The sequence below is a fragment of the Mytilus trossulus genome, chromosome 7 (assembly GCF_036588685.1).
Source record: "Mytilus trossulus isolate FHL-02 chromosome 7, PNRI_Mtr1.1.1.hap1, whole genome shotgun sequence".
Classification (NCBI taxonomy): domain Eukaryota; kingdom Metazoa; phylum Mollusca; class Bivalvia; order Mytilida; family Mytilidae; genus Mytilus; species Mytilus trossulus.
Genome location: NC_086379.1, coordinates 44149504 through 44175929, shown reverse-complemented (window position 1 = coordinate 44175929; position 26426 = coordinate 44149504). Strand labels below are relative to the sequence as shown.

The 26426-nt window shown below is 31.9% G+C and overlaps 3 protein-coding genes across 3 annotated transcripts; 2 read left to right on the top strand and 1 right to left on the bottom strand.

The window, feature by feature from the left end:
* Positions 1-1610: 1610 nt before the first annotated feature.
* Positions 1611-26426, bottom strand: LOC134725132 (uncharacterized). Its single transcript, XM_063588685.1, has 9 exons — positions 26361-26426; positions 21306-23929; positions 13553-13765; positions 13070-13179; positions 12445-12547; positions 11299-11343; positions 8606-8656; positions 6460-6513; positions 1611-5748 (listed from the first exon to the last, which is right to left on the bottom strand). Exons 2-9 carry the CDS (start codon positions 23803-23805, stop codon positions 2330-2332), a joined length of 6495 nt encoding a protein of 2164 aa, XP_063444755.1. The 5' UTR covers positions 23806-23929; positions 26361-26426; the 3' UTR covers positions 1611-2329.
* On the top strand, positions 16119-20145 carry LOC134725130 (angiopoietin-related protein 6-like). The gene is made up of 5 exons (XM_063588684.1): positions 16119-16220; positions 17168-17302; positions 18137-18222; positions 18715-18883; positions 19165-20145. The coding sequence occupies exons 2-5, from the start codon at positions 17188-17190 to the stop codon at positions 19542-19544; spliced, it is 750 nt and encodes a 249-aa protein (XP_063444754.1). The 5' UTR covers positions 16119-16220; positions 17168-17187; the 3' UTR covers positions 19545-20145.
* On the top strand, positions 25312-25926 carry LOC134726431 (uncharacterized). Its single transcript, XM_063590834.1, has one exon. The coding sequence runs from the start codon at positions 25312-25314 to the stop codon at positions 25924-25926; it is 615 nt and encodes a 204-aa protein (XP_063446904.1).

Sequence of the window (26426 nt, the reverse complement as noted above, 5' to 3'; positions counted from 1 at the left end):
TAGCTAAAATTTCAAAATCTTAATCCATCAGAGCAAAGATGAATAAAATGCTTCACAGATTGTAATGTGCACATGTATGTCTGGCTGGTTTCATCTTCAAGGGGTGCCATATCTGGAGCAGGATCTGCTTTGCCTTCCAGAGCACCTGAGATCACACCAAGTTTTTGGTGGGGTTCGTGTTGATTAGTCTTTAGTTTTCTTTGTTGTGTCTTCTGTACATTTTACTATTATTTGTGTTTGTCTTTTTATTTTTAGCAATGGCGTTGCCAGTTTGTTTTCAATCTACGAGTTTGACTGTCCATCTGGTTTCTTTCGTCCCTCTTTTACCTTGACCTCATTTTCATGGTTCATTGGTCAATGTTAATTTTCTGTGTTTTTGGTCTGATTTTCAAAAACTATAAGCAGATCAACCATATTATAAGTGTAGATAATTATTGTAAAGTGTCAATGTCTAACTGGCAAGGTTCATCAGAATCATAACCTCATGTTCATAGTTCATCGGCCAATGTTAAGTTTTTTGTGTTGTGGTCTGTTTTTCAATAACCATTAAGGGATATATCAAGGATGTTTGGTATATTGAATCATAATTGTAAGTTGTACATGTCTGTCTGAAAGGATTATCTGACTTTGATTTCATTGCCATGGATATTTAAAATCATTGTATTTGTAAAATTTGTAGAAAAACATTTATCTTGCAAACTTTTAACATGAAATCAGTGCTCAGTAAAATACGAGACATTTTAGCAAGTGCACTACCATTTGGGGATTAGGAAATACATTTTATACATTGATCTGTGATCAAGGATCAAGTTATGTGATAAGGTTTGTTTTTCAGATACTATGAACAGTAGGTCAACTATTTGTTGTTTGTGGAATGATTTTAAGGTGTACATGTCTGCCTGGCAAGTATCTCCATGACCTTGACCTCACTTTCATGGCTAATTGATCAATGTTAAGTTTGCGTCTGTGTCTCAGATGCTATGAGCAGTACGTCAACTATACTTGGTGTATTGGAATGATACATAAAAAGTGAGCATGAATGAAAAAAATATTGCTAAAAGTATACAAAGAATACTAAGGTATAATAATTCTCTTTATTCTACATATTTTCACTATCCTTTCATCAAATTTGTATATGACCAACAAATAAATGCACATCTAAACATCAAATTATATAAGTGATCATTTATGTGAACATATTATGACACATTACTTTCTTCAATCCATTTGTATCAATTTTCAAAACCAAAGTCAGAAACATGGTTATCAAACTTGATTTAATTACTGATAATCACTTTTAACACCTTACATCTTGGAAACATAATTAACATTTGAATCAAAATTAAATATTTCCCATCACATCAAAAAACCTTTGAAAGTGAAAATAAGGGTAATGTACATTACTGAAAAGTAATATTTCATTGAGGGGAGATAATTTACATAAAGTAGTATTTCATTGAGGGGAGATAATTTACATAAAGAAATATTTCATTGAGGGGAGATTATTAAACTGTACATCACTGCAAATAAATCAGAATAACTTTGACTTAATTTTCTTAAGGTGCGTAATTCATCTGCTTTTAAAATATAATTCATTTGTATTTAATCTCAATGAAATATTGAACACTTAAAATTAAATGTCTCATTTCTAGAAAATGATTACAAAAACTTTTAATTTCTTATACAGTTTTCAATGTATATAATAAATATTTTTTTAAACAATATTAAGAAAATCTTATACACATTTTAGTGATACCATCAAGTATATACCTTAAGGTGGTACCCAACACCTTGACTATTATTAATTTGGCCAAAATGTTTACTTTGTCCCTTTGACAAAAATATAAAATTTCAAATTTTTTTAAACCAACCACTTTATTAGATAAATTTCATTGGTTATAAAGCAGTTTGACAAACACTAATTTGATCATTGTAAAGCTTGATTAAAATGTTTAGCTAATTTTTACAGAGTTATCTCCCTGTAGTGTGAGGTACCACCTTCAAAATACTGTTGACACACAGATTTGTCTCACCTTTATGAAATTTTGATAGTGTAATGCTTATGTCGAAATTAAAATGGCAATACATTAAAATAAACTATGCCAAAAATTTTAAGATGTACAACATACCACCAAATATAAATTTTAATTACCAATAGTTGCTCCCCTTAAACGAACCAAATCGCAAACTTTAACACATTGTTGATGGCTACTACAGAAACAGCACATCAAAGTCCTGCCCTCCACTACTTCAAAGCAGCAAGACATAAACAAATTGACATCCTATCAAAAGCACAAAAATCAATAATATTATTTTTTTTCTCAATGAATTAATGATTGTGCTGCATATGTTTTACAAGCGATGATTTCATATAGCATCTGTAATTGCAGTATTGACAAACAATTGGATTAAATTTCTCATGTATTTGTTTCATATGGTCTTTCAGTAAGAAACTGTAAAAATATTTCTTGCCGCAAATTTGACACTGGAATTTCTTGTGCGAGTGTTTCAATTTCTCATGAATGTACAAAGACTTTTTGTTGGCTAAAATTTTTCCACAAATATTGCATTGTTGTGGGGGTCCTTTCTTTTTAACCTTTTTTTCTTTATTTTCGGAATGTTTTAATTTTCTGTGTTCATTTAGTTTGCCTCGATGATAAAACATTTTGCCACAAATCTCACACATTTCTTCTTTCTCCATATGCCGTTCACGAAAATGGGCGTTGAAATTCTTTTTCTTGACAATTTGACCACATTTATAACAAACTATCTTTCCTGTCATTGTGGTTGAAGTGCTACCACTATTGGCAGCTTCATGATATTTCCTTAAATGGGCATTTAGATTCCTTTTAAGTAATGATTTACCACATATATAACAGACAACTTCTTTTTTTTCTCCTTTTTTGGCGAAAATTTCGTCTGTATTTGGTGTACCTTCCCCTTTATAATGTTCTTCCATATGTTTTTTCATCCTTTCATAACTTCCATCTTTCATATCACAAACATCGCAATGATATTTGGTACCCTGAATACCATGTACTTCGAATTCATGCTGTTTCTTTTTCACAAAGTAAGTGAACCTCTTTTCGCAAATTGCGCACTTATGTCGATCTTTTCTTTTTTTTTTATACCTCTTTATATTATAATCATTTAGATAATCTCTTCTAAACTCTTTCTTTCTATTCGTCCATAGTTCTATAACTCCTTCCTGATGTTCTGTGTATTCGTGATATGATCTATGTGCGAAAGAATGAAAAACTTGCCCACAGATGTGGCAAGTGTCACCATGACATTCTCCAACTTTGTGGCAAGCAATACAACCTAACTGATTACAAGACAAGACATCAGTGTTTTCTGTACAAAAGTTAATTATATATTCACACTTTAAACATTTCTGTTTCTTGAACCTTTTTTTAAAATGCATTTTGTAATTTGATCCTCTTTTAGGTATATTTTCCGCGTTTTCAGCATTTTTTTCTCTTTTCCCACAATAATGATTGTCTCCTATATATGCTAGTCGACAAAAGAGACAACATTTTGTGTCTGTCTGATGTTGACTGTAAAAATGTGAGTACAACATTTCCAAAGAATCGAATGGACATTTGCATATAGTACAAAAAATTGATTTAAAGTTGAGTTTACAATTTCTGCATGTATATATCACTTGATTTTGTAGTTTAGTGTTCTCATTAAAGTCATCAACACCAAGATCTTCTTCACATTCAGGACACTTCAAATAATTAGTTGTGCTCTGATTTTGCATGTCTTTTGGATTTTGTACTTCATCTTTTTGTCTATCGTAACATATTTCATACAAACCAGTCACATTATTCTTCTTTTTCAATTGTTCCGTAATTTCCGTACATAAGTGATTTTCAGCACAGTTTTCAGATGCAAAGATTGTCTTACATAAAATACACACATGTTTATCAGTGTGCTCATTTAAAATGTGTACATTCAATTTGGGCAGAGAAAGGAATCCCACTTTACAGATTTTACATTGACAAAATAACTGCCCCAATAACTGTCTAACTTTTTTCTCCTTCGACGATGTACCCTGTATTTTGATTAAATGCGTCTTTTTGGTCTGTCTTCTGATTGCCTTCATTTTATTTATCCTTGTGATATATTTTGGTTCTTTTTCATTGCAGCAGACATGAACATTTCCTACATACATTTCTTCACAGAATCTACAACATTTGTTATTAGTACAATGGACAAGGTAAAAATGGGAAGATAACTTTTCACATGACGTGAAAGTTTTACAAATTTTACAACCCATAGAGATACTTTCACTATTTACTTTTCCTTCATCAACTTTCCCTTCGTTTTTCACATTTGCATCTTTTTTCTGATCTTCTTTCTGATTAAGCATATTTTGTACATGACCCTGTTCAAAAATACAAAATATTTCATCAAAGGTATAATTAGTATTTGATTTCAGTATTGTTTTTAACATATCGTCTAATTGGAATTTGGTATCTACATGAGTCACAGATTGTTTGGACAGTGTGTTTAATTCCTTATGACCCAGACTTCTTGTATTCATCGGTACATCAGATTGAATGTCTTGTCCAAAATTTACATCTTGAGATTTGTCCTTGTGCTCAAAAAAGATGTGAGCATTTAATAGAGACTCTGAAAGAAAACCAATTTTGCATACAGAACAAAATCTTAGTACTTGATTTTTCAACTGTATGTTTTCACAGTTAGTATGTTCATCAAAATCATCTAGATAAACCTCCACAAGACATTTAGGACACCTCATCTTGATAATATCTTGTTCAAACTTTAAGTTAAAAGCTTCTCTAAACTTCTCCACGACTGCTGTAATATCATCACTAATATCTGACACACATGATTCTTTGTTACTATTGTTCACTAAATTTACACTACTGTCAACTACATCCATTTTTTTAATAACATTTTTACTGGCACCTATCAGTTCTTTGGTGACAATTGGTGGTTTTCTAGTAATATTACTTTGAGTTTCAATTCCACTGTTAATTTGAGTCTCAATTAGACTGTTACTTTGAGTCTCAACTTGACTGTTACTTTGAGTTTCAATTCGACTGTTATTTTGAGTCTCAATTTGACTGTTATTTTGAGTCTCAATTTGACTGTTATTTTGAGTTTTAGTTCCACTAGAACTAGTACTTTCAACATAAACCAATCCATTTTCCAATAAAAAACTATCCAGGTCTAGATAAGGAGTGGATGGTTTGTCATCTGACGTGGATGGTAGACTTATGCTCACTTGTGGATAGATATATAGCACTGAGAATTGATGACTACATGGATGTTTTTGCAGTTGAGTTGTCAAGTTATTTCCTGTAAAACTCTGGTTGCATGTTCGACAATACCAAATATCAGTAGTATAAACCGTATTTAGCAGTTGGTCATTACTGCAATTAATCTTCGTCAGGATAACATCAATATCTTTCATAACATTATTATCCAATGAATTTGTTTCGTTTTCAACGCATGTATGCATTTTAGGGATAATCTTTTTTTTGTCCTGATGTTCGAGAGCCATTTCTTTTGTTAACGTATTCATCTCTTCAATCCTACGCTCAAAATGATGGACAAGATTTTCTTCTTTCCTAATATACATCTGACCTCCCTTTTCAAGATGTGAAAAAGTTAGGTGCTTCTGTAAATTTCTGGCCAACCAAAATTCTTCACCACAAAATTTGCATAGTATCTTCCCAGTAGTTAACATTGGCACCATTTGACTGCGGATTAAACCTGAATTGAAAAAACAAACAAACAACGCATAACTAGATCTGAAGCAAAAAACACAAGAAATCATACATGCAAAGGCTTTCTGAGACAAAGACCTTTCTAAATTGTCATATAAACCTGATGTTGATTTTTTGTCCAGGTTAAGAATGTATGGACCCACAATTCCCTTTCATATAGAAGTACAGGTTTAACACTGGAGTCAAAAAGTTTAAAGAGCAAAGGTGTATTATTATGTGTACACTGAAATTTCTTTAATCATTAAAATTACTTTAAGAGCTTTCTTCTTACAGAGATCTTCAACTGCAGTACTGAAAGAACCTGATGATCTCATTACAATACCTAGGTATTTATACTCCTGAACAATTTTGATAAGATTTTGACCAGACTTTAAATAATTCACCTGATTAACTAAGCACTATTATTTGAGTTTTGTGTATGTTCAGTGATTATTTTTACAATTCAATAGTTTTGTAGCCCTTCTTTGGTTTGAGACATTAAAATTATGTAAATTGCATACATTTAACAATTTAAGGTTGTATTCCTACAGGATCACATTTCTCATATAACTAAGGTATCCCTGGCAGAGAGTCATTCATAGATTAATTGAAAAGATAGGAACTCAGTTTTCTAAAGCTTATTGATTTTTACATAGTATGTTGTTCTCAGTTATAAATAAATATAATCTTTTGGATAAGATCTTTACAAACAACTTACTTAGACAACTAGGGACTGCTGCACCTCTGTAGTTGTTTGGGTTGCTCACGCTTCCTGTTTTAAAAAAAAGGTTTGATTATACTTTCTGTCCAACTTCTAGGAAACAAAGTTAATTTTAAAATGATATTGAAAAGTTTGCAAACACAATTCAACATATTCACCACACTAGAAGATTTATGTTATATATTTAATTTTTTCTTGCTGTCAGTCAAACAGGAAAATTGGTACTGTGGATTCATTATTATTTGTTGGATATCAATTTCGTTGTTTTCATGGGTACAGGTAAACCATGAATTTAAATATTCAAAGAAGTACAAATTTTCTATCAGGTCGTATACAGACTTTGGCAAAAGCACAAAATCACACATCCACAAAAAGGCAGCAAATTTTTCGCTATCCACTAGAAAGGCAAATTTTCTGCAATCCAAGAAAATTGGTACCCAAGAAAATAAACTATTCAACAGTATTCAACAAACAATAATAAATACATCAATATTTGTTCTACAAGGATCACCAATTATTCACCTTTCATCTGATTCCTTTAATAACTACTAAAAGATGTTTTACATATAGTTTTTATTTTACACCTCTGCATAGAAACTGGTTTTTAATCTGTACTACTTTCAATTTTCATCAAAACGGCTTGATTTGATGGTAATACAACTTACAAAAATCCATCCAAAAATATATTTGCTAAGAAATTAACTGTCAAACAGTGCTACAGGTCATCTTGGGATTTGCAGTGAGGTGTGAGTTTCTCCATGTTGAAGGCTGCATTGTGACTTAGGGATGAAGAGCAGCAATAAAGCACTGTTCCTTTGCATTGTGTGTTTTTTGCTGTGCATATACTGATTGACGGATTGATGGTTATCTCATTTACTTTTTTTTATAGCAGATTAAGATGGTACATAACACTAAAGGGAGATAACTCTGTAAAATCAGCTGAACATTTCAAACACATATATATCCAATGAAATTTTTCTGGCTAGTTGTTTGGTTCAAGTTTTTTTAAATTTTTATATTTTTGTCGAATAACCAAAGCAAATACTTTTCAAAATTTTTATAAAAATTAAACGAGCCAAATTAATTTTAGTTAAGGTTTTTGGTACCAACTTAACTTCCACTAAATATATGAAGTCTTAAGAACTGATATTATACTAAAATTAGGTATAAGAATTTCAAATATTTTGGCCAAAGCATCATTGGTTTTGATTCATTTCATGGTCTCTAATACTGTGTAATACATGTATTTTTGAGATGCTTAATATTTTCGTAACAATAGATTTGATTAAAAAGTTCAACTGATTTTTACAGAGTTATCTCCCTGTTCAACATACCACCTTAAGTAGAAAACTTAAAAATTGCTGATGCAGACAAAAAAACAACACCTATGTCTTGCTTTCTGCTTCTTATGGGGACTTCACAGTCCAGAGGGCTAAATGGAAACTAACTCGGTAAAACATTAATCATTACCATAAAATCAAAAATTGATTATGGCAACTATTAAAATGCTATTATTCTTCTTCTAATGCAATACTTTCAATTTGGTCAAAATTTTAAATTTCGATTATCCCATCAATGTAAACTACAATTGTGCAACATTTTTGTCAATGACTCTGACCATCAAGTGTCCATATGATAATAGATTTCCTCAAATCAAAATAGGAATTACAATTTTAATTTGACCAAAAGATAGCTGAATACAAAAGACAACTTTTGAGTTTAATGCAATTCTGACAAAAACTTTGGTTTTAATGAACATCATTAGTGTGTTTAGGGGCATCTTCACTTCCATTCCAATGTTAAGCGATAAAAGTATGATGCTGTAATGCACGAATTATTCAGCAAATTGAATTCTCATAATTAACAATCAGTACTGCTGACATTGGGGAATTGTGATTAAGTACCTACAGAAGAAACATTATTTCTAGTTTATCCTGCACAAGTATGATCACCATGACGCTTGATGATATTAACAGTGTAGGGATACAGCCGAACCCCTCTATCTGGTAAATGATGTCAAAAAGGTGCGCATAATTGAGTTTTTTCCGGAGAAGGAAAACTTGAAAGTGGTCTAGAAGGTACTGTTCACCCCCCAAAAAAAGGGTATAACTAAAATAGGACTTTACATATGCATTGTAATTACCTTTTATATTTGTATCTGGATCATCAAATTTCCCCTGGTATCTCTTTTCTCCTGAATTATATATAGAAATTAATGAAAAAAAAATTAGTTTTAGAATTCACAACTTTGATGATTTTAAGTATTTGCTTTCATTTAAATACAGTGAAACCTGGGTAAACCGAACCCTGATAAAACCGAATTTCAGGTTAAACCGAACAATTTTCAAAGTCACACAAAATTTCCCTATCATTTAACGTTAATTTAACCTGAAAAAACCGAACCCTGTCAACACCGAATACCGAACGCTTTTTGAAGGCTCGTCAGTTAATTTGTATCTAAAAATTACCTGTCAAAATTGATCAATAGCAATCAAAACAATAAAATATTATTAATGATTTGCATGATTTAATTAAACAAACACAGGATGGCAGAGTATCCCCGAGGATATTTGAGGTTTAATAAACTTGTGAGTTGTTATTACAAACTAATTAGCATGTCTGTGTCCATGTATAATGAGATTTTTAGTCAGGAAACATTAAACTGGTCAGCTACCCCCATCGCAGATAATGACAAGAAAGGAGCTTTCCCTCAGACTCAAATAATTACGGCCACAAAATCATAACTGCTATTCTGTAGCTAAACTGTTGAATTAAATAATAGTTTTTAAGCCTTTCACTGGATTAAAAAGTCGTGCAACACAACAAATTCAATGGATTTCGATTGCTGGATTCCCTTTAGAGGCCCTATATATTTGATTCGAATGCACCCGAAGACTTCCGTTAGCTATTTAGCAACAATAAAGTCCGAGAATAAACTGGACCCCTGCGGTAGTTTCACTGTTATCGTGTGCCGAAGTATCAATCAGCGGGTGACCAGTTTAGTCCGAGAACTCGTTTGTACAATGACGTTCCCGATTCAACAACGGAATCGTCATTTGACAGTGACTGTTAATCTGAATTGGTCAGTGAATTAACGGATGAGAAAATAATTATGAAAAGCAAAATCTCTCCACGTCGGACATCCCCCAACGACTAGCGTGATTGACAGAGTGGCGTTTGATTTATAAACAAAAATGTAGCATAACGTTTATCTTCATCTTATTTTATTTTTACATTTACATCGAAATCAGCACAAAAATAAACTGTCGTCTGTTCTATTACCTATTATCCCTTATCAGTAAATGCCAGTAAAATTATTTTGGAGTCGACTTCCGTTAACCTCTACAATCCGAACACCTGTGAAAACCGAACAAAACGCAAAGTCCCGCGGGTGTTCGGTTTGGACAGGTTTCACTGTATTCATAAAAATCAATCTATGGGAAAAGATAAGTTAGGGTTGTTAAAAGCTCATTTTGATTTATTTCTATAACTTTTTCATATTTGTAATTTCAAAAGTAAAACAAAACCAATCGGTAACATTTCACCATCATCATAAATACAATCTCATACAGTTGAATGTAGTGAATAAGAGTGAAATTATTTTCTCATGTCTTTTCATGATGTATAGGTGTCATACCTATCTTGTGGTCAGTTTCCTGCCCAAAACAGTGGTGTCGGTCATTAAACACAACAGCTGATAAGATTGATAGGACTAGAAGGTTGTTTTTCTTTTAATTATTATGTTTTGTGAAGTACATCTATATAATTATAGATTATCATTGATTATCTAAACGAGATTGATTTTCTCGCTTGAGCTGGTACAGCGAAAGTGAGAAAAGCAATCGAGTTTAGATGACCAATGATAATCTGTTTATCGCTATTTTACCTATGACAACGTTGTCAATTTCAATGTCAATTTTGTTAGCAACGCCACATGGCCTCCTTAGTTTCTAGCGATAATTTTTCCATCTCAAGCGAGAAGCATGATATGAAAATTATCACTAAAAGATCAAAGGAAAAATGCACAAAATAGCGATAATTGCATTTAATATACTTCACACAACATAATACCAAAAAGTTGTGTATAATATATATACAAAAGTGTTTTTTTTTTAAAGCTCATGTGTAACATATTTTTAAAATAAACAAAGCAGCGGTGTTGTCATGTAAATTTGCACTTACATTATTGTTTGTGTATTCTTTATACTTTAACAGTATTGTTTTAAAATGTTTTTTCAAAGGCATACATTATCATTGGGTGATGTACATGAAACTAGTATTATGTAGAGAAGTTAAAAATAGAATGATGGTTTTTGCAAGAGAATCATTAAAATAATCCTTATTTGCAATTATTTTTAATATATTCTCCTCTTATTCATATTCCATATAATAGTCACATATTAAGGTGGTACCCAACACATTCCCTAAAATTAATTTGGCTAGTTTAATTTTCATAAACTTTTGACAGATCAATTACTTTGACCATTTCACAAAAGTGTAAAATATTCAAAGAAATTGAACCAACCGTTTTATTAGAAAATTTACACTGGTTATATAGCATTTTGACAAACACTAATTTTGATCATTGAAAAGCTTAATATTCCCTTAACGACACAACGTTATTAAAACGTTTAACTGATTTTAAAGAGTTGTCTCCCTGTAGTGTTAGGTACCACCTTAAATGTGGGGAATAATTCAGCAAGATAGTTATTTATGTACTTCTTCATAATCAAAATGTCCTAATTCTAAAGTTAATGAAGTATAAATTTGAAGAAAGGGCCTATGCCTTGTCCCACACATTTGTTTATAAAGACGATATAAAGATAAGTTACAAACCTGCTGTCATTGCATCCATCTTTTTCTTTTTGAACACATCATTGGCTGAAAATAACAAAACTATAAGTGTAACAACACCATTGATTTCCCCCTATTAGTCTTTGTTAAATTTGCACTTTTCATAAAAACTGTGCAGAATTTATCTTTTGTTTCAATAAAAGAAATACATGACATGAGTAAAATTTAATCCTGTCCAGTACTTTTGAACAAATTTCACATGTTGTGGATTAATTTATTTTCATGGGTTCTAATTTTCGTGGATTAAGGAAAACTAACATGTTCTTGTTTATTTGATTTCATGGTTTTTCCAAATTCTGTGTATGAGCATTTGTAAAACATGACAATCTTTAAGCATTTAATTTTGTGATTCACTTGTACCCAGGAAATCCAAGAAGATTGATTTTTAACAAATAATTATGAATTCATAGTAATGTTTCATTGCGTATGAATAAATAACCATCACTGGAGTTAATCAATTAAATTTTCACCCTTTTTCTCTCCGTGTACAAGCTTCAGTAACCATGTAATCTTTAGTTTCCAAAATATTCTATAAAAACATCAATTAAAAAAATAATGGTGCTTTGAAACACCAAAGATATATAACTGATAACCCTCCTCCCCTCAGCTGTGGCATGTACATTAAATATGGATTACTGATAATTTCAGTAATTTTACATTTCTTTTAAAGTTCACTTTGCTGATATTCTATTATGCTTAAATTTGTATCTATCTTTGCTGGGTTTTTTTTTTAATAGAAGGAAAGTCTATAAAGAAGTAGAAAAATATCAATTCATGGGCAATAATTGGATCCTATCATTTTGATTTTGTTGTCAATCTTTTATTGGTGATAAAAATAGATACAAATGTTATTCAAGGACCATAACTCCTAACAGGTTTAACAAATATTTGCAGTTTATGTCACCCTTCAACAAACAGTGGATTCGTTTATTTTTTGTTGGTACCAACTTTTCTTGGATTAAGGAAAACTTGCATTTTTTGTGGTTATTTGATATCGTGGTTTCCGAATAGTCTGCATTTAATCATACATCAAATTTGCAATTCTTGGTTTCCTTGTACCTACGAAATCCACAAAAATTGGTATCCATCAAATAATAATGAATCCACAGTCATCTTCTACATAATTACCTGAAATATCTTCTTTATTGCTTGTAACAGGTTCAACAATAACCCTTTTACCAATATGAACATCTGCACCAGTTTTGTTGATTTTAGGCAACGAAGAATTGGTCTGGTAAATAAAAAATAAATGAGATTACTAGATGATCAAATTCTTTTATTTATGATATGGCTGGTAAAGAAACCTTTTCCAAATGTTGTTTATCAATTGATTATAATCATGCAAATTTTAATAATTGTAATAATTCATCATGATATAAATCTTTCTTGTATAATGTTTCCAGGTAAAGTGGACTGGAACTGAACATGTTACAGCCAATTGCGTTGAGTGTGTAGGTAACAGTAATATCTTTGGTTAGCTTGCTTGCTCGCTGAACCATTAGCGTCAATTGGTTTAAATTTTATCTAGATTCTCCAAAATATCTGTGATTCTCAGACGTTTCAAATTATAATTTGTTACCATTGTTTTTGGAAATTTTTTAAAGGCAAAATGAGTTAATTTTTTTTATTGAAATTGTATTGTCATGCACCAAAAAATACAATTAACATCATTTGGCAAGATTTTTTACCGTTATTTTGCTTTTCTTTCTACATTTCTGAAATAGAAAAGTAGCATGTATAATAGAGAACTAACCTCTGTTTTGGGTTTTTCCACAATTTCCAAACATTTTCGTTTTCTAGATCTCTTTTGGTCAGTAGTCTGCATGTCAGTATTTAAAGATTTTTTTTTATAAATTATGGTAACTGAAGAAAAAAATAATATAATACATGTATATTGTGTAAAATAAAAGTCTCAGCTTAAAGCTTTCAAAGTAACAAATTTTGCTTTATTCACTGATCTTAGAATTATACTAAAGATACTGTAAGGAAAAATCATACAATGATGCCACTTGCAAAGTCCATGATTTTGTGTTTCGAAATTGAACAAAAAGAATTCATAGAATAAGTAAAACCCTTACTATAGTCAGCTATTTAAATCAGTTTAATACAATAAAACTTACAGCCTGATTTAATAAGTGAAAAATAATGGACGAAACAATCCCTCAAATACAGGCTCCTGACTTTGGACATAAATAATTCCAAGTTGAAATAATAGCCTGTTTATATGTATAATTACCCTTCTTGTTTTTAAGATTATTTGATATCTGTGCTGTCTGCGTTTCTGTTTGTAAATTAGATGATTCAGCAACATCTTGATCTATATCATCATTTTCCGTTCCTAAATCCCATGGTCTGTCCAATGTGACTTCCATTTGATCTCTACCTTTTGCCTCTGAAGATAATCTGCCAACTTCCTTTGGTCTACATTCTTGTTTCTTGGTCTTTTTCACTAAAATAGATGAATATAAGTTCAAATATGCAGTTAAAATTTCAGGTTAAAATGACAAAATTTCTGTGAGAGACTGTTTTTTTTTTGTCAAAACACATTGTTCCATAATAGACAAGAGTACATCTGATCACAAATGTCATGATAACAATCTGTACAGGATCAATCTGGTATATTTGTATAGAAAAACATAACAAACAAGAATGTGTCCATAGTACACGGATGCCCCAATTGCACTATCATTTTCTATGATCTGTGGACCATGAAATTGGGGTCAGGTTTCTAATTTGGCATTATAATTAGAAAGATTATATCATAAGGAACATGCATACTAAGTTTCAAGTTGATTGGACTTCAAATTCATCAAAAACTACCTCAACCAAAAAATTTAACCTGATGCGAGACAGACGGAGAACAAAGGGATGAAAGAATAGACGCACAGACCAAAAAACATAATGCCCATAAATGGGGCCTTAAACCAGAATGTGTCCCAAGTACACATATGTCTCATTTGGCTATCACTTTCTATGTTTAGTTGACCATGAAATTGGGGTCAAAACTTTAATTTGGCATTAAAATTACAAAGAACATATCATTGGGAACATGTGTACTAAGTTTCAAGTTGATTGGACGTTATGATCTTCATCAGAAACTTCTTTAACCTGAAGTGGGACAGACAAATGAAAGGTACAACCAATGGACACAGTCCAAAAAAGATAATATCCCTAAGTGAGGTTTGAAAATTACAACAATTAAATAAGCAATCAATTGCAATACTTTCTAAACAGGATATTGATATTTAATATCTTTAATTGTTTTATTTTTTTATTTTCATTTTTGTCTATCTCCAAGTGACTCTCAATCCTGGATTCCTCAATTGACTCTTCAAACATATTTGAGCTATAAAACAATTTATTCTTCCTCACTCTTAATGCCTAATATTTGTAAAATATATTCTAATTGCTTCATTGTTTGAATATGGTTTTAAAATTTTGAATAAACTATAAATGAGATCAAGTGTGAATCTAAAGACAAAGTAAATGTCATATATATCCTATTATATCTGTTATTTGCTTCTACCAATAGCATTGAATTAGGAAAAATATGCTTACATCTTTTTAAAGAAAGAAACTTGAACTGATATAAAGGTATGCATGTATATGAACGAGCACCCCCCTTTCTTTGGAGGGTATCTCCCACTGTACATGAATGGAATCTAACCTCAACCTGTTAGTCATCATATAACTATACCAAAGTACAACTTCAAATGACACAGCATATCTTCGAAGAAAAATATATTTAAAAAAAGAGCTTAAAGGGCTCACAGTATAAAGCTCATTTTTATTTTAAATATTTCCTTATAATTCTTTTTAAAATATTAATTTCAGTCTTTAAAATTTGATAAAATTTATGCACTCCTTGACAAATACAATATTTTTCTATTTTTTTTAACCTTGAAATTTTTGTGAAGATTCGGGATATCACATCTATCTATCAATTATTTAAAAGAAATTTTAGTCTAGACAAGGATCAAATATGGTTGCATGCTTGCACAGTGACCTGTCTTCTTGCATTTTTTTTTTAATTAACAAGGCCAAATTAAATATATTTTGGTTTTCCCAAAGGTAGAGACAGTGGGTAGGTAGGTTAAGGTAGGTAGGTTAAGGTAGGTAGGCAATTTCTTTTCTTTTTTGGTGCAGAAAAATAGATTTTTCCAATCTATTTTAGTCTTTATGCCTTTCTGAATAAAATAATATATTTTCACATCAAAACTGAAAAAAGATTTTGAGGAGGCAACTATTTTCTGGGTAGGTAGGGTTAAAGAAAAGAAACATGTTCTTTTTTATGGCCCAAAATACTGTTCTTCAAATTAATATAATATAATATAATATAGAGCCCTGCCCCTACCCCCCCCCCCCCCCCCCCCCCAAACTCACTCAAAAAACAACAAAACACTATCAAACCAAAAAGAAATTAAACTTGCATATAAACCCTCATTTAGCATCAGGAAACAACATATTAAAATGTGTTGCATGTTAATGAATGGACATAAAATTTATATAGCACTTTACATAAATTTGTAATTTTCTAATAAGCACAAGGCCCTCTGTACATGTCCAAATTAATAACCCATTTTCCTTTGAAAATCAGGTTGAAAACTTAGTCTTAATACAAATTTGTTAAATAAAAATAAAAATATCCAACTTAATATGACCTTATCATGATAACTAGGTCATTCACCTTAACTAAGATAACTCTAGATCTTCACCTGTACATTTGAACAGATTCTAATCAATAGAGTGTATCTATAAGAACGGACATTAAAAAATGCATATAACTTGACTTGGGACATGTGACTTTGAGTGTCACTTTGTATATTCACTTATTTCACAATTTCCTTCAATCATTTTCACTTCCTGGATTGGAGAGAGACTATCCTGTTACCGGTAATATAATTGTAAGCATGCAATAATATTTTCACAGTTATTTGAATCTTTGATATAATTTACACGTAAAGCCATTGTGAGTATGTATTTAACATTATTTCATTAATTTTATGCATATCATAAGAGTAACTAAAATCAATTTACAATGAATAATATAATTATTAAAGTTTTACAATGAATAATATAATTTTTACTTAATATTCGGAGTATCTTAAATTCAGTTTAAAAATACATTTTTTCAGTGTTAGTTCATTTGTGTGTACTTTCATTTCAATAAAATTTATCTGATTTAAGAATTTATAAATAAAATGTTACACCTTTGGTATAGACTAGCACTAATGACTTAAGGTACTTAAATATGCACCTGACAATGTGCATAAAGCATGTAACATATATGTCATACATATGCATACCGCATGGATGATGCACATGTAGCATGGACCAGAATATGCACATTTAGCATGCATACATTATTCCCTGGGGATTGTTACCTTGTGACTTAGCAAGTTAAAATAATCTGACTCAGCATTTCAGATCTGTCAAGTACATTTATCAAGCTTTATAAAAAACATATTCTCAGCCTGGTTTAATATTATACCCATCAGACATTTACTTAGCATCACTCATCATTATCTGATATGATGTGTTGGTATTTAATTCTTTTTCTCACCAGTTTAAAATCATAATGGATTAAAATCTTAAAACTATATATTATGATGAGAAAAGGTCATGAGTGCACACTGTCTCAATCCACACAAGAGATTGTGAGGAAAATCTCAGCCCTTTGAAAAATAACAAGTGAGAATATTAAAATGCATATGATATTTATATTTAATCTTTTACATTTTTCTTTTAAAATTGACTTAATTAATTGTATTTGTACTATGGAAAAGTATAATAAAAGTAATTTTTTTTTTATGTTTATTAAAATATGACTTTATATTTTATATTTAAACAGGTAGCTTAATTAGAATTAAAATGAGTATAGGTATGAAGAAGACATTGATACTGGCAGTTGTATTTGTTTGTTTATCATTTGTTAGTGGTCTGGATGAAGAGGCAGTTAATGAAAATGATATTAAACAATACCAAGGTAATATTTAATTTCATCTAAAATATAACTTCATATTAAGGTACTTGTGTGGAAATATTTTTAGTTTTAAATATGCTCCCTAGGCCTTTGTAATAAATTTATACAGTCTTTCAGATGAAAACAATTACGAAGTTCATGTTTTGCAAGGGAAAACCAAAATTATCATTCTGATTTATAAATCTTATAAGGTGTAAATTGATATTATGTTTTAAAGATTTATAAAAAATTCAATGAAATTCAAGCAATGCATGGTTGAAGAGACATTCAAAGGAGTATGTCCAGTAAGACTCCTTGTTTGTCCAAAAATATAGCAGTTTTACAAAATTGTTAAAATGTATATATATATAAACTTTTAGTTATTCGAATTCATTGAAAAATGAAGTGTTTCTCAATCTGCTACATAAATATGTGTTGTTTTGACAATACAATGCATATATATTGGGTACTAGCATCATTAAGTCATACTAAATTACTGAAATCTTCACAATTTTAGCAATTTAGTTAAATTTTAGCTGTTTCCATCTTCCATGAAAGTGGCTGCATTTGTGTTCATTCTTAATATTGAAATGTAAGTTGTAATTTATCATAATATGTAACATGTATAAAGGTTGAGGATGCTTTCTTATGTGACCCCCTTCCCAGAAAAAGAGGAAGAACTTCAAATTATAAAACAAAATAAGTGATGCTTCAATGAATGTTACGGTACACTTTTTTCAAATGGCTACAAAGAGAAGATTACAAAAAAATTATAACTTGTACACTAATTTATAGCTTAAATAAAATATTGGTAAACTTAAAAACTGCTTTCAATATTTACCACATCTTTTCATTTAGATTGTGGAGCAGCCAGAAAACTTGGAGGTTACCAAAAGAGTGGTGTATACAAATTATGGATGAATACAACAAAGACCTACTTCAAGGTATAATCATTTCTTAAGGGCATATCATACCATCTTGAAATTTGGCAGAATCATCTAAAACTCTACATGACTTGACCAATTTTCTTGCCAGTGTTCATCTTCTAATTTATTTCATCAGAAGATGTTAAACTACAGAAAAGTTGCTGAAATAAGCTTTTAAATCAGTTGCACAACTCAGTGAACAACAGCTGTTAATTAAAAATAGAAATGCCACATCAAATTGTTTTGATTAAAAAAAAAATACTACCACCCTCCCCTCATTGGTGTTGTTACCGTGATTAAGTGATAAAATAGTTACTAGTCTTTAAATTTTACTATAAATGTTACATTTGTATATCTTTGAAAGAATCAGAGAAAAACATAAAGGCAAAGCCAACTCTTTTTTTGTAATAGAGATATAAAAACTAGATAACAATAATGTTGTTTTCAACCTTATTCTGTTTGACTCTAAAAATTTAGTTTTATTCACATTGAAGTTTTGTTTTATTTCAGATAATCTGTGAGCATACACCAAACAACTCCTTCAATGTGATTCAACGCAGGATTGATGGTAGAGAAAACTTCAACAGATTGTGGCATGATTACGTAGCTGGTTTTGGTTCTTCTCAGGCAGATTATTGGGCTGGTCTTAACTCAATATATTACTTGACAAATCATCAAGGTAAGACCATGACTAAATTTGAGTGTGTTTAGGGAGAGGGTGGGGTTAAGTTTTTTTCCAAAAAAATTATTCTGATCCCCAATTTGATGGAAAGAAAAATAATGAATAAATTGGAAAAAAACAGTTTAATTCATACAAAATATTTCAAAATGCGAGTTTAAAATATTGAGTGTTCATGTACACGTTAACTATGTTGCATTTTTTTGCAAGAATAATAAAAGCCTCGAAATAATTCCTGAATTTATCGTATATATATAGATATTCTGTTTGATTAATTTCAGGTAACAGCATTCTTACAGTAAACTTACAAGATTGGGCAGGAATAAACAAAAATGCTCGCTACAACTACTTCAAACTGATGGATTCTACACACTTCAGGCTATCCATCGGTGGCTACAGCGGGGATACAGGAGACTCAATGTCACAAAATAACAACATGGTGTTCGCCACACCAGACAAATTAGACACCCACAGATGTGCCGCAGGCTATCAGGGAGGATGGTGGTTCAATTACTGTACCTACGCATTTTTGAATGGAAAGTATTATTATGGCGGACCCTACCAACCAAGTGGACAGTTCTATGACGGTATCTACTGGTACAGTTGGGGAGGATATGGATATTCTATGAAGTTCGCACAAATGATGCTGTCAAGTTCATAAACTGTGCAAATGATTTCTTTTACAATATATTCACAATTGCAAACAAATAAACAAAATCAAAATTCAACATGATAGAAATTAAACAGCTACCATTTTGCTCTTTTAAGCCTTTCATTACAATGCAAATTAACAAATTAACAATTTACTTCCTTTACTAAGATGCATTTTTTTTTTACAGAATCTCCAATTGTACAGGTAATGTTCCTGTAAGAGGTCAGAATCATTGTAAAATAATCCAAATGCAGCATTTTAAGTTTTTAATTTTTACGTTTATTCAATTTGACTTGTCTTTATTATGTTTATCTGTAATGCTGATTAACTCATATCTTAAGTTTACCATATTTCATGAAATATTTACAAGGGAGATAATTCAATATCTAAAACTGCTAAAAGCAAATCATTGAAAATAAGTCTTCAAACTTGTGTGTGCCAACTAACATAGTCATAGGCTTACTGTTCATGTTGTTATTCATGTAACTAAACATAAATAACAGTAATAGATGCATTTAGTGAATTTTTCATATTTTGTTTTCTATCATTGTCTAGTAGTCGTATTATTTTTTTTTCACTTTCAAAATCAATAAACTTTTATACACTTCTAGTTGTTTTTCTGCATGTACAAATACTACTTTGTAATTTGCCCAATTCCCAAGTCAAACCTCATAATTATGCTTACATACAATTCAAGCAACTGAACCAGTGGCGGATCCAGGGGGAGGGTTCAGGGGGTTGGAACCCCTTTCTTTGGACGATCAGTGCATTTGAATGGGGACATAAAGTTGGACCCCCCCCCCTCTTTGTCCTGGGTTGGGAACCCCCCCCCCTTTTTTAAGTGGCTGGATCCACTCCTGTGAACTGCTAAACCCTTCATTGATGTGCTCAGAACATTGACAGAAGTATCTATTTTGAACAATATCACAGTCTTCTTTGAAGATGTAAATAACCATCATACATACAATCAATTCATTTAATTGTATTTTCGTTTCAACTCATCAACTTTATTTTCAAACTAATCTGAAAGAAATAAGGACAAATTACCTGAAATATTAGGTATAACCAGATGCTCCGCAGGGCGCAGCTTTATACGACCGCAGAGGTTGAACCCTGAATGGTTGGGGCAAGTATGGACACAACATTCAAGCTGGATTCAGCTCTAAATTTGGATTGTGATTAAATAGTTGACACAGCATAGGTTTCTGACACAGAATGAATGTGGTCTAATGAACTTAAAATTTTTGTTTTGCCTTTGAGCAATTCACTATGCTGATGAATATCAATTCTCTAAAAAAAATGTTTGAAGAAATTTTCTTTTTATTTATAAATTTCAAATGAGAAAAATTGAACCCCCCCCCCCTTTTTTTTCACATCCCCCTTTCCTTTATTCCAAAACCGATCTCAATTCAAATTTCTAATGGAGTTTGCAACAATAATTACATCATAACATATTAAAATGTAAAAAAAAGTGCTTGTTATATATCACTGAATGGTAATTATCAGTTGGTATTGTTTAAGTTGATTCAACTACTGTTCTGGACAAAGAAAGATAACTCCAATTGAAATTTCTTGTAATTGCACAATATCATTATAAGAAATAAGAAATCTCTAACACAGAGCCTTGACTTACACTGAACAGAAAGCATTTAAAGACCCCTAAATGAGTAGTGTAAAACAGTTCAAACCGGAATCTTTTCAATACACATGTATACTTGTTTTTACTTTACCAAAAAATATCTATGGTTTGCAATTTTCTACCTTACTTACCTTGTGACTTTTGTTCTTTGTTCATGACCAATGGCTGACCTTGAGGCTCAGTTTGTACAAACTGAAATACAGGTTGTCTCAATAAATGAGTACGAAACTCTGGTTCTTTCAATAGTTTAGCTTGAATTTGTTGTTGATCAAATAGTTTAACTCTACCATTTATCTTCACAGATACTTTAGCTTGAAGAGGATTTGGCACCAACAGCTGACTCTGAGGCTGTGTTTGCATTGATGGCTTGCCCTTAGAACGTTTTCGTACTGATGGCTGACCCTGAGACCGAGACCCTGTTTGCTCTGATTGTTGACTTACAGATTGTGCTTGCACTGATAGTTGACCCTCAGGTTGATTTTGCAATGATAGGCAGTGTTGAGGCTGTGTTTGCACTGAAAGTTGACCTTCAGGGGGTGTTTGCACAAAAGGTTGACCTTCAGGTTGAATTTGCACTAATATCTGACTTTGAGGCTGTGTTTGTACTGATAGTTGACCTTGTCTTGTTATGCTTGCTGGCAATGCATTCTTTTTTCTACTCAAAATGTTTTGTAATGGTACACAATGTTCAACTCTTTTGATGTTAAACATATTTACATTTTTACTTCCAGGAAGACAAACTTCTGATTCAACCATAGCTTTATCATGTTTATTATTTGATTTGTCACATTCAATATCCATGGGATCCTCAATGTTTAAAGTAGTTTTCCCGCACTCAGTAAAAACTGTCTGAGAACATAAACTACTGTGCCTACAAACTTCAGTTTCAGGTATACATGCAGGAGTGATGACAGTTTCAAACTGACCACATTCAGTTGCATTTACATTTTTTATTTTTATGGGTTGATCTTCGTTTACATATTGATCAGCTGTTAAAGGAGCATCTTTTTTTCTAGAGGATTCCAATGTTACGAATATTTTTTTGAAACGTTTACTTGGTTGAACCACCACATGGCCTGCACTCTGAGGCTTCAGTGGCAACTTACAACCAGTATCCTGATTTTCAATCACATTGCTACTTTCTGTAGTACTATGAGGTTTTGTACGTTTGACTGTTATATATTTAGTACCGGTAGGTTTCCCAGTTAACGGTAACACTTTGGAAGAAAGGTTCTGTGTTATATTACCTTGAACTAATTTGTTAGATAAATTCTGAGATAAAGTGGCGGGTGAGACATTCTGAGATGATGCGGAGGATGAGACATTCTGAGATGTAGTGGCGGGTGAGACATTCTGAGATAATGTTATGAATGATTCTTTTATACGTTTACTTGGTTGATCCACCACATGGCCTGCACTCTGAGGCTCCAGTGTCAACTTACAACCAGTATCCTGATTTTCAATCACATTGCTACTTTCTGTGGTACTATGAGTTTTTTTACGTTTGACTATTATATATTTAGTACCAGTAGGTTTCCCTTTTAACGGTAACAATTTGGAAGAAAGGTCCTGTGTTATATTGCCTTGAACTAATTTATTAAATAAATTCTGAGGTATAGTGGCGGATGAGACATTCTGAGATGTAGCGGTGGGTGAGACATTCTGAGATGATGCGGAGGATGAGACATTCTGAGATGTAGCGGAGGGTGAGACAAAGCTTGGTAAGATCTTTGACAATGTTACATCCTTAGACACTGAAGCTGCATTATGTTGTGTTGTGGGTGGATCAAGTGTAGATCTTGCAGTTGATTTTCTAGCATTAATCTTAGCTAATAATAGCTGTTTTGTTGTTGCAGTTGAAGAAGGCATACTAAAAGGTAAAGTATTTGGAAATTTGGCATAGGGAACCAGTGTTGTTCTTTGGCCAGACAATGATACTCCAGTAAATCCTGGTGTGGAGATGTGTTTCTCATTCTCAGGAAAATGTGAAACCTTTTCTACAATATTATGTGGTTTGGTTGAAGGATCACAGTTCATGCTTGAACTCAGTATTTGTACTAAAGGAACATCAATCAGTTTGGATAAGATTGTTTCCTGGGGCCTCTTATTGAAGTTGACTGAAGGAACTGGAATTACTTCTATACATGAACTGGCAACTCTTTGTATTGGTTTTGGTACAGAATGAATCAATTGACCTTGTTCACAGGTACCTGAACTGGCAACTCTTTGTATTGGTTTTGGTATAGATTGAATCAATTGCCCTTGTTCACAGGTTCCTGAACTGGCAACTCTTTGTATTGGTTTTGCTACAGACTGAATCAGTTGACCTTGTTCATATTTTGCTACTACAGGAGTTGCTGTTGAGTTCGATTCCTGAAGAGAATCTTTCTCTGTAGAGCTTTCATGCTGATGTGCATCTTTATTGCCCACTAAAGTTCCATCAGAGTACTCAAACAATACCTCCATCTTTCCATATTCTGTCTTAAATGTGTGTGTTGATCCTGTTGCTGCACGGTCTTCACCATGCCCTGATTGTGCCTTTACAGCTTCATCTTGTGGTGCAAGTTTTGTTTCAACTTTAATATGGGTATCAACATCTGGTCCTGTCTTGTTATTAATATCAGTATTCATTGCAATGATTTTCCCGTCATATCATTTTATTTTTGCTTGTGTTGTCTACCAACATGACCAATTATATTATTCTAATACATCTTTTTTTAACTTCTGTCAAAGTTATTTTTCTTAAACAACATCTCTGAAAAAAGTAAAAGAATTGTAAATAAAAGATGAGAAATTAACATGATCAATAGGATTGTGAAGTACATTCTCTGACATTAAGAGCTTAATAAACATTGTAAAAACAAGAATGTGTCCCTAGTACCATATAGTACAAGGATTCCCCACCATTGCTATCATTTTTTTGTTCAATGGACCATGAAATTTGGATAAAAACTCTAATTTAGATACAAAAATTAGAAAGATCATATCATAGGGAACAATGTGTACTAAATATCAAAATCATTGGACCTTAAATTCATAAACATAATAAATAGGGAAAGATCTGTTTGCGCCAAAAATGCTTCCTTTTGCGCCACAACATTTTACCCCAATGTATCATTTGCGCAAAAAAATAAAACATAATATTACGCCAATTAGATGAACAAAATGACTTCCCTACTCCTTTATTCAGACTTGGAACCGACAGTTTACAAGGCAAATGTTTCCTTTTCTGAAACATATCTTCTTCTTAATACTGCTGCTGCATGGATACTTCCCAATTTAATGTATGTAATAGCTTGTAACTTCACTTTATTGTCCAAAAACACAAACACTGAATGCATAAAACAGTTCATAATAGTTACATATAATAATACAGCCCATACAAACTCACCATGCAGAGATTAACTACAATAAAGTGACGCAAATTAGTCAACATTCACTTAGAACTTGCCAATGACAGGGAAACGAAACAATTGAAAGGCCAAATCAGCTTGTTGGTAATTCCTACTAACCCTTGCTGGCTTCTTTGTACCATAACACTATCATTGTACATTTCCTATTTGTAAATATTTAAATCAAGTTTTGGAACAGATCAAACACATGAACAAAATTTTCCAAGAAAAATTAACAAATAATGGTCCCATGAGTGTATTGTATGGGCAAAAAATCATGTGACGGTCCTGCTCTGAAGTTGGTGATGTACGATAATATTTGGACTAAGTGAACATGTGAAAGGGGGCGAACGAAATTGCAGGGGCCTGAACGTGATTGGCACAAACAGACCCGGAAAAACTAAGTCATCTTCCAGCAAATTCATGTATAGCATTTACTGATGGGTCCTGTCTTGGTAGTCCTGGCCCTGTAGGAGCAGGTGCTGTCATTTTCCCATCAAATAATCAACCACAAATTGAAATTAGTAAAGCTGTATCCAAGAAAGGATCAATACTACTCGGAGAACTGATCGCCATTAAACTTGTTGTGGACCACTTTTTAATATCAGAAAACAGACAAAACACAGACTCAATTACACTTTTTTCAGATAGTCAGACCTCAATTGGAATTTTAACTTTAAACTGGAAATCAGAAAATTACATCAAAGTCATAAGAGAAATTAAGAAAAACATGAAAGTATTAAAGATGAATGGAATTCCATTAAATTTTGAATGGACACCTGGTCATGCTGATATCCAAGGAAATGACATTGCTGATTCACTGGCCAAAAAAGGAGCTAAAGAAGCTGAAAAAATAGAAGAACCATCAGAAGTAACCAGGCAGGATATGAAACATGCAGCAAGAGAAAGTGTTTCAAGAAAATGGCAGAACCAGTGGGAATCAAGTCAACGTGGCAGAAATTATTATAACTATCATCAAAAAGTTTGTCAAAAAATACAAAAAGATTTACCATCCAAATGGTCCTTTTCAATTATTACCAGTTTGAGAACAGGTTATTGTGATCTAAATGATTATAAATCCAAAATCATACCATCATCAGACAAAAACTGTTCCTGTGGAGAGCCAGAAACTGTAGAACACTACCTTTTACTTTGTTCTAACTATGAGGAGGCTAGAGAGAGAATGAGAACATCTATTTACTTTATAACAGGAAATATACGCATGGATTTAGACACCATACTAGGAATTGATGAAGAAGACATTAATAGAGACAATCGAAATGAGATATTGTGCCATCTGGAAATTTTTTTAACGGAGTCTGGTAGATTCAAAAACACTATACAGCAAAAAACACTATAAATCTAAATCAAAATTAAGTAAAAATTTAAGCAGCAGCCACCATTTCAATTAAGTACATGAGTGAACATTACATATATGTGAAGAAACTACAAAAGAGAAAACTTACACAAGTGTTTACAGTGTCATTTGGGACACTTACTAAAGACTAAAGACTAAAGAATTCCTTTAAGACCCTCATATATCTGGACCCACCATAGATTTGAGCCCTACATACAAATTTATAGATCAGAACCAGAGAACAAAGATGATTTTGCATCTATAATCATGCTCTCCTGTTATATTTTCATAAAGGGGCGAGTTGGTAAACAAAAGTTGGGCGAGTTGGTGATACATCAACTGATTGAGATCGGATTAAGCAATACATTATTAACTGTTTTTGTTACATGCATAACAATTATCATGTATTATATATATTATTTTTACAATGCACTGACCTATTTTTTGTTTCGTTCTTGCTTGGAAAGGGGAAAGTATCGGAGAGAAGCTTGTTTATTATGTCA

What these genes read in the sequence shown, in the direction of transcription:
- LOC134725130 (XM_063588684.1), top strand. Translation starts at nt 17,188, where the DNA reads ATGAGTATAGGTATGAAGAAGACATTGATACTGGCAGTTGTATTTGTT. An exon ending in CAACAAAGACCTACTTCAAG is followed by an intron (nt 18,223 to 18,714) that starts GTATAATCATTT and finishes GTTTTATTTCAG; the next exon opens with ATAATCTGTGAGCATACACC. An exon ending in TTACTTGACAAATCATCAAG is followed by an intron (nt 18,884 to 19,164) that starts GTAAGACCATGA and finishes GATTAATTTCAG; the next exon opens with GTAACAGCATTCTTACAGTA.
- LOC134725132 (XM_063588685.1), bottom strand. Translation starts at nt 23,805, where the DNA reads ATGAATACTGATATTAATAACAAGACAGGACCAGATGTTGATACCCAT. An exon ending in CAAAGAACAAAAGTCACAAG is followed by an intron (nt 13,766 to 21,305) that starts GTAAGTAAGGTA and finishes CATCTATTTTAG; the next exon opens with TGAAAAAGACCAAGAAACAA. An exon ending in AGCAGTCCCTAGTTGTCTAA is followed by an intron (nt 5,749 to 6,459) that starts GTAAGTTGTTTG and finishes TTTTCAATTCAG; the next exon opens with GTTTAATCCGCAGTCAAATG.
- LOC134726431 (XM_063590834.1), top strand. Translation starts at nt 25,312, where the DNA reads ATGAATGGAATTCCATTAAATTTTGAATGGACACCTGGTCATGCTGAT.